General features: G+C 38.5%; 2 protein-coding genes across 2 annotated transcripts; both read right to left on the reverse strand.

Annotated features, from left to right (window-relative positions):
- Nucleotides 1-256: 256 nt before the first annotated feature.
- Nucleotides 257-866, reverse strand: LOC142175861 (uncharacterized). Its single transcript, XM_075242862.1, has 2 exons — nucleotides 705-866; nucleotides 257-547 (listed from the first exon to the last, which is right to left on the reverse strand). Exons 1-2 carry the CDS (start codon nucleotides 864-866, stop codon nucleotides 257-259), a joined length of 453 nt encoding a protein of 150 aa, XP_075098963.1.
- Nucleotides 867-1,505: 639 nt separating this feature from the next.
- Nucleotides 1,506-2,366, reverse strand: LOC107798896 (uncharacterized). Its single transcript, XM_075242863.1, has 2 exons — nucleotides 1,830-2,366; nucleotides 1,506-1,745 (listed from the first exon to the last, which is right to left on the reverse strand). The coding sequence occupies exons 1-2, from the start codon at nucleotides 2,364-2,366 to the stop codon at nucleotides 1,506-1,508; spliced, it is 777 nt and encodes a 258-aa protein (XP_075098964.1).
- Nucleotides 2,367-12,057: the final 9,691 nt, after the last annotated feature.

Consider the following 12,057-nt stretch of genomic DNA (forward strand, 5'->3'; position numbering starts at 1 on the left):
TGAAATTAGACCACAAAGATTTTGTGGTCCTAAACCTCCACCATAGTTTAACAAATAGTTCCCTTGAGACATCATGTAAGGACCTAAAACCTAGGCCCCCTTCCTCTTTAGGAAGGCAAAGATTTTGCCATGAAGCCCAGTGTCTGCTTCTCCCTTCTTCCTTTGTGCTCCAAAAGAACCTAGCAAAAGTCTTATGTAGATGCTCCAGGATGTTGTTTGGTGGATCAAGGACTGATAACATATGAACTGGCATACTTTACAACACACTAGAGATGAGTGTTGCCTTTCCTCCAAATGACAACAGTTTTCCTTTCCATGAATGCAATTTAGCCTTCACCTTCTTGATAAGATCCTCATAATAGTCCTTCCTCCTTCTAGTGTAAAAAATAGGACACCCTATATATGTGAAGGGGAATTTAGCTCTTGCAAATCCTGTAATAGCTCCAACTGCCTGAAATAATCCATTAGCAACCTTTGAATGCATGTAGTATGAACTCTTATCTTTGTTGATCATCTGACCTGATATCTTCTCATAGTTCCCCCAACACTGCCATAATCTTTCTCAAGGAGGGAGAATGAGAAAATGCATAGATTATCGTATCATTAGCATATGCCAAGTGGTTTAAAGGATCAAACCACTTAGGTATTCCAAATCCCACAAATAACTTGTCTTCAAAGAGCTTATTCAAAGACCTGGAAAGTACCTCAGCTGACAGAATGAACAATGCTAGAGATAGGAGATCCCCTTGTTTCACACCCCTTGTAGACTTAAAGAACCCTGAGGACTGCCCATTCACCAATACTGAATACCAGTTATTTGACATCAAGTTCCACACCATGTTGATGAAGTGCTCAGAAAATCCCATCTTCCTTAGCACATGCAATAAGTACTTCCATGAAACCCTATCTTAGGCCTTAGCCATATCAAGCTTGATCACCACATTAGCTGGCTTTACCCTTAACCTTATGTCAGTGACAATTTCTTGAGTAAATAAAATGTTCTTAAATATACTCCTACCCTTTACAAATCTGGATTGATTAGGGGATATTAGAGATGGCAGAAAACTCTCCAATCTGTCATGTAACACCCTAGACAAGACCTTGTTAATGAAGTTGCTCAAACTAATAGGTCTTAAGTCAGAGAAGGTCTCAACTACAGGTTTCTTGGGCAACAACACTAGATTGGTGTGAGTGATGGATTTAGGCAATGCAGCTCCTCCATAGAAGTGTAGCACCATGTTGTGTATATCAGCACCAATAACATCCAACATGTTTGATAAAATAGGTCAGTGAATCCATCAGGACCACTAGCACTCTCCCCACTAAGCTCAAAAACTGCGACCCTTACTTCTTCAATTGTTGGCAATCTACTAAGTTCCAAATTCGGATCCATAGTGACCATCGAAGGTACATTATTGAGCAAGGAAAATTCAGAAGCATCACCTTCATTTGTGAACTATTTTTGATAGAAGTCCACTGCATCTGTAGCCAATTGCTCCTGGTCTTCAATCCATACCCCCACTACCACTTTTGATCCTCTTCAGTTGCAATTTCTTTCTTTTGCCATTGACATGATTGTGAAAGAAACTTGTATTCCTATCTCCTTCAGCAAACCAAGTCATCTGAGCTTTTTGCTTCCAATACTGCTCCTCAATACTCAAGTATTTCGTTAATTCAGATTGAGCCTTTTGAAGCACAATCCTATTCTCAGTTATAGGCTCTTCTTCAAAAAACATCTCCTTCACCTGAACAATGTCCTCCAAAATAGCCAATTACTTGCAGATATCACCAAATATTTCCCTACTCTATTTTGAAAGTACTGCCTTCACCCTCTTGATATTCTTCTTGAACATCAAAAACGGATCCCCTATGAAATCAGCTTCCCAATTCTGCCTCACCACATCCATAAATGTAGTATGCTTTGTCCAAAAGTTCAATAACCTGAAAGGCTTGGCAAAATTGGTTGTCTGCACCCCACATGTCATTAGCAATGGTGCATGATCTGATCCAATTCTGATTTGATGCTCAACTTCAATAGTTGGCAACATGTTCTGAAATGGAAAATTCACAAAAGTCCTATTCAATCTCTTGAATATACACTCAACATTGGATCTCCCATTCCACCATGTAAATGGACTTCCTTTGTACCCTTTCTTAAGCAAACCACAAGAGTTTACACAAAATGCAAAATCCTCATATTCAGTAGGGTGTACTGGAAGTCTCCCTATTTTCTCATCTTCATGCAATACCACATTGAAATCCCCTCCTACCAACCATGATAATTCCATATCACTTGCTAAGTAATACAAGTGATCCCACAATTCCAACCTCTTCATTGCTGAACATTTTGCATAAACAAATGCCATCATCATGTGCTGCCCTAGGTCATGGTGAAACACTCTCACAGTCACATGTTGCTCAGTATCCTCCACTAATTCTCATTCCACCACTGCATCGAAGAACAACCATATTTGCCCATTAATAATTGCATAAGCAGTCTCTATATTCAACCTCCTTCTATATCTATCAATGAGTCCCTTCTTTTGAAAAGGCTTCATCAATGCAACTACACAAAAATTATGCTCCCTATTCATGTTGATCACCCTAGGAAAGGCATGTTGTGTATTCACAGACCTTATGTTCCACATTAATGTTTTGATCATCATCATTTAGATAGAGAAGCTGCCCTCCTGGACATTATTCTTGAAGGTTGTGGTGGATCTTTACTCTGATTCTTCTTAGTTTTCTTACCTCCTTTAGCACTAGTTGTGGGTGATAAATCCCCTTCCCTAGCCACTTGTTTGAAGTTTTGTACAATTGATTCATCTTCTCCTTCATCCTCCATTGGATTTTATCTCAATAAGTCTTCATCAATTGGTGTCACATTGTGTGGAACAATTGCCCGCTCATCAGCCCGTTCATACTCCTTGAATTGTAGCTCATAGACACTACCTAGCCCAGGAGTTACTGTAGCAGTCTGCTCTGGATGCACTATTCTAGTGAGATCACCACCCTTCCCATTGCCTGAAATTTGGTCTGAACCCACTATATCATCCTTAATCTTCACATTAACATCTCCATCAAGTTTGTTCTTCGATGCATACACCGGAACACCATCTACATAGGCCAAAATCTCTCCAGTTGCACTAAGGTTGGGGTTTACTATAGCTGCCTCATCAGGTGAACCTGGCTTTAGGCCTGGCGTCGCCATCCTAACGCCTGGGGAACCTGGCTTTAGGCCTGGCATCGCCATCCTAATGCCTGGGGAGCCTGGCTTTAGGCCTGGCGTCGCCACCCTAACGCCTGGGGAGCCTGGCTTTAGGCCTGGCGTCGCCAGCCTATCGCCAGGTGAACTTGGCTTGTTGTCCTTCTTCACATTGTCTTCTGTTGTCTTTGTTGTGCCCATCTGATCATCCTTAACCTCAACTTCATCACTCCATAAGACCTTTGTAGAGTTTACCTCATCAAGATCCTCAATCTGCCCAGAATCATTAAATGTTTGAGATGGAATCTCATGACAAGATTGGTTTGTAGTCACATTGAGTTGTTTTAGCTCCTCATTGCTAGTCCCAAACCTTTTATGAACCCAGTCGATTGTGGATTCCTTATTAGCCCTTTCATCAGTACGTTGATCACTAGGAACACTAGAATTAGCCTTAGCTAATTCTTGATCATCTTTAGGAACTGAAGATTGAATCCTAGAAGGAATAGAGTTACCATTATGCTCATTTTCCACCACCTTCTCGACTGCTTCCTTATTCACACGCTTATGTTCCTATTGAGTATTGACTTCCTTTTCCTTTTCTTGGCTCTTCTTAGCTTGCTTTTCCCCATGTTCCTTCTTCTTACCATTGCTATGATCCTCACCTTTGCCTTCAGTAATTTGTAGAGTAGGCTGATGAACTTCCTCAACCTCTAGTGCATTAAACTTGTTCTTGGTTGCAACTTCCTCAACTTTGGCCTTCCCTTTACCCTTGTCAGCTTCCTTTCCTTGTTTGTTATCAACAATGTGACCCATATTATCTCGTTGGTATTTGTTCTTCCTTGCTTGCATCCATTCCTGCTTGATCATGATTAGTAGTAGGCTTACCAACCATCTTTCCACTAGTTAGGACCTTTGTTGAATTTGCAGCAGTCCCAATTGTATCAGAACTCACCACAACTGCCTTCTCCTTTCTTTGTTCCTCAACACCATCTTCAAATCTCTTGTGTAATTCAGGATGAATTACCCAGCATTCTACCTCATTATGCCCCTGGTTTTTGCAAGGCTTGCAATATTTTGGCATATAATCATATTTAATCCTGATCCACTTAAACTCTTCTGGTCCAGATTCACCAGCTTCTTCCACAATCTTAATACGATGAGGGAACTTACTTAACAAGTTAACTTCCACCTTAACCTTAGCACAACTAGGTCAAGTCCACAATCTTGTTCGCGCACTATTCACTGCTACGGTGACGGCGGAATTTTGAGAGCAAAATTCTAGAGAGAGAAATTTTTGGTTACAATTAGGGATTTTCCCCAAGGTCAAAAGTAGTTCAAACATTTGACCTAAATATTATTTTTTTTCTTTGTCTTTTTCTTCTTCTTTTTTTTCATTTTTTTCTTTCTTTCTTCTTTTTTCTTTTTGTTTTCAAAACAAGTTGCCCAGCTTTCTTGGGGCATGGACTTTGACTGCTCTTTCTTCTTCTTTTTTTCACTTGAACTTTCTAAGAGTTGCCCCAGTTTGTACTCTTGGGGCATGGATTTTATTTTTCATTTCATTTTTTTTACTTTTGACTCTGAACTTGATTCCAAAAGAGGGTGGTTAAAGAAAAATAACACATGCTCAAAAGGGGTACAAAGGGTATAATGTGTTTGGATAGCAGAAAAAGGGCCACCCAGCCTCGAGAATACCAAACATAGTATCCTTTCGTGATCACAACATTGATGAATATGTCTGTCTTCGTAGTATGCCGTGGTCGAAAGACACTTACCCTTCATTAATGTCAAAATTTTTACCAAACTTCAATTAATTCTTCCTCAAACCCGATCTTCACAATGATTTGAAGGTAAAGATCATTAACCCCACGGGTATGACTATTCTAGTTCCACATGAATTTTGCTCAAGCTTAATTCCAAAGTGTTTTCTATTCTTTATTCATTCTCAAAAGTATCTTGTTCTCAGTTATTCAGTTCAAGACTAAATCAGTTTTCTAAGATCTGGCCAAAAACTACGCATGCATGTCATGTCACTAGAACTAGCAGAAAAAGAATTAAGTACAGAATGACACAAAAGGAAAAATTGTATTTCATTGAGTAAAGGATGGAAAGGTTTAACAATAAGACAAACAATCTAAAATTCGAGTTACGACCCTAAAATAACCCGGATAATGAAAATAGCAACAGAACAGACAGACAAGACTCATACAAACAAAATAGAGGGATAGAAGGGTTTGACTCAATAAAACAAATAAAATCTAGATCACAACCCTGAAATAACCCAAATAATAGAAAAAATATCAAAACAAGCTACCAAGATTCCTTCCTAGTGATGAGGGAATGCCATTTCAATTGCTAAGCTTGACATTTAGCCACAAAATTGCTCATCAGAATCACCAGGGCCTTCTCCAATTTCAATATCATTAACTTCAGTCAGCAAGTTCCCGAGAGGATTCTGATACTCCCTGTCACCACGTATTATCTCCACAAAGTGTGCATCACTATATGCAGGTAATGAATTCTGCGCGATATTCTGAGTGTCACTGTCTTGGATCACAATCAGGTTTTCCTGGATCATCCTTTCTATTTCTCTTTTCAAATCCCGACAACTTTCAATATTGTGCCCCTAGGCATTGGAATGGTATTCACACCTTTTAGAAGGGTCAAAGTTTCTTGCACGTGGGTCCACATGATTTGGAGGAATAGGTGCAATCATGTCATAATGCTTTAATTTCTCAAACAAGCTTGCATAGGACTCTCCTATTGGTGTAAAATTATCTTTCATCCTTTGTTCCCCTCTATACCCCTGGCTTGGATGTGGGTTATATGGCACTTGAAAATTTTGTGGAGGCGGGTGGAGATTTTGCGGTGCTGGTGCTCGCCTTCTAGGTGTCTTGGCGGCTGGACGACATACTGAGATGGAGCAATAGAGTATTGTGGGTTCTGAGGTAGATAGTAGTGCTCAAAGGAATCATCGAAAACCAAAAGAGGCTGGTCAAACCTTCGAGATGTTCTCCTAGGACCTCTTCTCGACCCTGATGTCATCATGGTTTCTTCATCCTTCTCATTCATGTCACTAAAATTAACAGATTCAATCTGGACAGCCTGAGTTGCGGCTTTGAGAACCGCTTGACTTATAGTTCTACCTGTCTTAAGGCCATTCTCAACCATTTCCCCAATTTTGATTGCTTCCGAGAAGGATTTGCCAACTGCGGACATCATGTTTTGAAAATAATCTGGCTCTTGAGCCTGAAAGAAGACAGTGATTAGCTCATGGTCATCCATTGGTGGCTTAACTCTAGCCACTTGCTCTCTCCATTTAATGGCATATTCCCTGAAACTTTCAGTTGGTTTCTTCTTCAGGTTGGAGAGGGAATTGCGGCCTGGGATGATGTCGATGTTGTATTGGAACTGTTTGACAAAGACATGGGCCATGTCATCCTAGAAATACCAGTGAGATGTGTCTTGATCCATAAACCATTCGGAGGCTACTCCCGCAAGACTTTCCCCAAAATAAGCCATCAATAATTTTTCCTTTCCTCCCACACCTCTTAGTTGATTGCAATACCTTTTCAGATGGGCTATGGGGCCTCCATGTCCATCATACTTTTCAAATTTGGGAGTCTTGAAACCAAGTTGCAAACGAACATCGGGGAACATATATAGATCCTTGAAGGCGATACTCTTCTGACCTTCCAACCCTTGTATGTTTTTCAGCTGTTATTCTAAGCTTTTCATTCTTTGGGTCATTTCTTCCTGTGCCATCTTTCAGGCAGGCTTCTCAATATTTGCAGGAAGATCAAATAGGTACGAGTGGTACTCAGGAGAATGGTATTGTTCTTGCTAGGTAGCAAATTGTGACTTATGAGTTTTCTTTTGCACCACCGTCGGTTATGGGATGGTGAAGACGGGCATAACAGTAGTGGTTATCTGATTGGTTGTCAATGGCACACTTTGGGAGCGCACAACAAAAGTTCCAGCTGTAGTCATACAGTTGGGATAAAGACTGAACCCAGGTGGATAGGGTTGATAGGGCAATGAGACCGGAATGGTAGTAGTCGAAATGGATGTGAACTCTGGAAAACCATGAATAGAAAAAGGAGATCCTTGGACATTGGCCCATGCTTGACACATTTCGGTCATTTGCTGCTTCAGTGCGCTATTTTCCTCAACCACAGTAGACTCTTGTTGAATTCTCTAACCCTGAGCCTCTTGAGCACTCGTAACAACTTCAATGTCAGTTGTCATTTTTCCTTGGATCTTGTATTGTCAGCTTACCACAAACCGACCACCTCAACCTTTCTTTACAATTCAAAACAAGAGACACGTTAGAATGGACTCAGTCGGCCCTTTATTATTATCATCATCATCATTTTTCAACACTTTTTTTTAAATGGTCGATCGAACCTGATGTGGGTTGCCTACGTATTATATGGGAACATGAATCAGATCTTGCGTAGTTCGGAAAAATCAGGAATAAAGTAAATAAACTAACTCTTATGTTTTTACTCATATACAAATAATCCCATAAAAGCTCCTAACAAGAAAAATATTTAGGATTTTTTTTTTGTTTTTGTTGAAAGAAAACTTCTAAAGAAACAATTTTTTTTTATTTTGATTTTTTTTTGGAATCTTCCGAAAGAAAGACTTATAAAGAAGAAAGAAAATATTTTTGGATTTAGACTTTTGTTTCCTGGAATTTCTAAAGAAAAACTTCTAAAGAAGAAAGGAAATATTTTTGGATTTTTGGACTTTTATTTTGAATTTATGAAAGAAATACTTCTAAAGAAAAAAGAAAATATTTTTGAATCTTGAATTTTATTTTCAATTTTCGAAAGAAGAATGAAAATATTTTTGGGTTTCGAGAAGAAATTAAGAAGAAAATGTTATTGTATTTCTTTAAAAATTGAGGTCTAAAAGAAAGACTTTCTAAAGAAGGAAGTAAAGGGAAAAAAAATTGGATTTTTTTGAAAAATGTGGGCCGCAAGAAAGATTTTTCTAAAGAAGGAAGTAAAGAAAAATATTTTTAGATTTTTAAAAATTGTGGGCCGGAACCGATGAGGTTTGCCTACGTATCTCACATTCGGTGAGAATCAAACCCACGTAGTTTGTCAAATCGACTATTTTTTCCTTTTTTTTTAATGAAAAGTAATCTTTAAAAACCATACGCACTAGACCACATCATTTTTTTCTCTGTTCATTCAACTGATTTATGCTAAAGTCGGTCAACATGCAAGCCTCCTAAATAATGCAACAAGTAGCACTTAACATGACATAATGGTCTCAACAAGGATATTTGTCTTATACGAGTCGAGCTTCGCTAAGTCGAATGATGCAACAAAACGATCCTACTGGGGATAACCAGGCATGTGGATTATTTTTCTAGGTTTTTAAATCTTATAGGATAAGTTATCTAGACCTGGCTTACCCGGGCGGACAACCCGAGCCGAGGAGCGTCAAGCGTCACCAGTAGTAGAACATCACTGGCTAGCTAACAGCTCTCCCGCCTAAGCATGTGTGACTAAATCCTTCACCAGAAGCTGGTAGGCTAACTGACTTTATCTCAAGACATATTTTTTGTGATGCTGGTAGGCAAACACAACATAACTAACTATAAGAAGACTTAGAGGGGTGCGAGAGAGGATACAATTTATATGTACAGTTCAACAACATCAAAACGGTAACAATTGGACAAGTAACACATTAGGCCCAAATAAATCACAATATATACAAAAATTAATAAAGCCAAATAAATTCAATGTACAAGCTCGAATTCTACAGAGTCCCCAGCAGAGTCGCCAGAGCTGTCACACCCCTTTTGCCGGAAGAAAGATGTTTCTAAAGAAGGAAGTAAAGAAAAATATTTTTGGATTTTTTAAAAATTGTGGGCCGAAACCGATGAGGTTTGCCTATGTATCTCACATCCGGTGAGAATCAGACTCGCGTAGTTCGTCAAATCGACTATTTTTTCCTTCTTTTTTTAAATGAAAATTAATCTTTAAAAACCATACGCACTATACCATACCATTTATTTCTCTGTTCATTCAACTGATTTATGCTAAAGTCGGTCAACATGCAAGCCTCCCAAATAATGCAACAAGTAGTACATAATATGACATAATGGTCTCAACAAGGATATCTGTCTTATACGAGCCCGACCCCTATGTCGAGCTTCACTAAGTCTAATGATGCAACAAAACGATCCTACTGGGATAACCAGGTATGTGGATTGTTTTTCTAGGTTTTTAAATCTTATAGGAGAAGTTATCTAGACCTGGCTTACCCGGGGCGGACAACCCGAGCCGAGGAGCGTCAAGCGTCACCAGTAGTAGAACAGCACTGGCAAGCTAACGGCTCTTCCGCCTAAGCATGTGTGACTAAATCCTTCACCAGAAGCTGCTAGGCTAACTGGCTTTATCTCAAGACATAAATTTTTGTGATGCTGGTAGGCAAACACAACATAACTGACTATAAAAAGACTCAGAGGGGTACGAGAGAGGATACAATTTATATGTACAGTTCAACAACATCAAAACTGTAAAAATTGGACAAGTAACACATTATGCCCAAATAAATCACAATATATACAAAAACTAATAAAGCCAAATAAAGTCAATGTACAAGCTCTAATTCTACAGAGTCCCCAACAGAGTCACCAGAGCTGTCACACCCCTTTTACCCCCAAAAAGATAATGTATATTATTTTATGGATTGTGGGTTAAAGAGTTTTTCCAATTGAAGTGACAAGTTTGAATAGAGATTATTTTATTTACAGAGTCGCCACTTGAAATTGATTTGTCGGTGTTCCAAGTCACCTTTTATTTGAATCCCTAATCAAAGAAAGGTTTGACTCTATTATTATTGGTCTGCAAAAACAAAGTCCAGGTAAGAAATTCTGTTGATCGGGGATATGATGTAAGGCATTCCCCGAGTCCCGTGGTTCTAGCACGGTCTCTTTATTGATTATATTTGGCTTATATTATTTTTGGATAAACTGTGTTGTATTGGTTTTCATATTTTACCTATGTCCTCTTTTATTGCTTGATTAGATTTATGAAAATTATCTTGAAATAAGACACACGTACGTGTATTCACTTTATTCGGCGTGTCAAGAATCATGCCACGCGTACGTACATAATCAATAACACATTTATTACTATTTGAATTTTGATTGCTCAAGTCGCGTGAACGCGCACTTGTATTTGGGGTTACGTATCCCAACTATGCCACGGGAATTGTACCTATAGACATGATATTTAATTATGTAAAGCATGCCTAAAGCAACTAGCGCACTTGAATTATGTTTCTAAACTAATTTGAGATTATTGTGAGGCTATTGAATGATGGATATGGAGGTGTTTGGAGTACATGAAGTTTTTAGCTATTTGGAGTAATCTAGCAATTATTTATTGTGGACTAAATGAGGAAAATGGGCCAGCTAAAAGTATTTACCAAGATTCGACTAATTGTAGCCATTTAATCCCTAGATACTAATTCCAATTGAGAGGAAATAGCGAAGCTATGCAACAATACTATCAACTACTTAAGGACTCAAATATTCAGCGGTAAAAAGAATAGCTTTGCCTCCAATTTCATCATTATTTATCTAACTCAAAGAAGCTAATCAAATAACATCAAAATAATGGATTAACTAATCAAGATAACGACCAAACAACATTCTAATATATAATAACAACAATGAATTCCCAAACTTCCTCAAATACTAACAAAACAAAATGGAACTTTTAGGTAAACTCAGTTCGAGTTATGGATTCAAAACTCGCATAGATATATAAACTTGATGAAATAATCATTCAAACAAAATCCATGAATCGAACTAGGAAGACACGGTACATGTGTGAAAGAAACAAACCTTTATTGTCGAGTCTGAATTTTAAGATTTGCAACTCAACAAACGGACCAAACACCAGCGACCACGATCGGAAACCAGTGATGGCAAACTTGAACTTGCCTCTCGAATCCCTTTTAGCGTCAGTTAAGGGAACCCATTTTTTGCTGATTTTTGGTGAAACTCGGCAGTTGTATTTTTGGATATTTAATGGCTGAAATCGGAGGTGTTAAGGTGGCATTTGATTGCTGATTTTTGGGTGTTTAATGGTCGAAATTGGAGGTGTTAAGGTGGCATTTGATTGTTGGTTTTTGTGTGTTTAATAGCTGAAATTGGAGGTGGGTGTCAATGAAGGTTTGGTGCGTTTTTGGATTGGGGAAGAAGGAGGTCATCCCCTTCTTTCTTCTTTTTTGTGTGTACACATATTAAGAAAAGATGAGAGGAGGAGTGTTAAAAATGAACGATGGGACAAGGAATAGTGACACGTGAATAGTGTAGCAGGTGGGTGATGGGACAAGGGAATAGTGAAAGGGGAGTGAGATGTGACACGTGAATAGTGTAGTAGGTGGGTGATATGACAAAGAAATAGTATAGGAAAGGTAGGAAGTAATTTTATTAGATTTGGTCTGTGATTCAAATAAATTCTTCCGCCCTCTACGTAATAGACTTTGTTAAAAATATTACATATTCTCTAATAAAGCCTACTAATAAAAATAATATAAAAGTTAAAATATCAAAATTAAATTTAAAACTATTTAAAAACTTAAAAACAAAAGTAGTGAAAATTTTAAATATAGTCAAAAATTAGGTGCTCACAATCTTGACTCGATCTCGATATTGATCGGTCTCTGGGGCTCGAGCTCGACAACCTAACTTCGTATCATGGCTCGATATTACAATGATGAACCTTGGACCATCATGTTCCAATCTAGATTAGTCATACGAAGGGCAGACTCGGTTTTGACCGTATACAGATAGTCCCCTCGTTTCAGGTGACGAGAAACGA

The sequence above is a fragment of the Nicotiana tabacum genome, chromosome 22 (assembly GCF_000715075.1).
Source record: "Nicotiana tabacum cultivar K326 chromosome 22, ASM71507v2, whole genome shotgun sequence".
NCBI lineage: Eukaryota > Viridiplantae > Streptophyta > Magnoliopsida > Solanales > Solanaceae > Nicotiana > Nicotiana tabacum.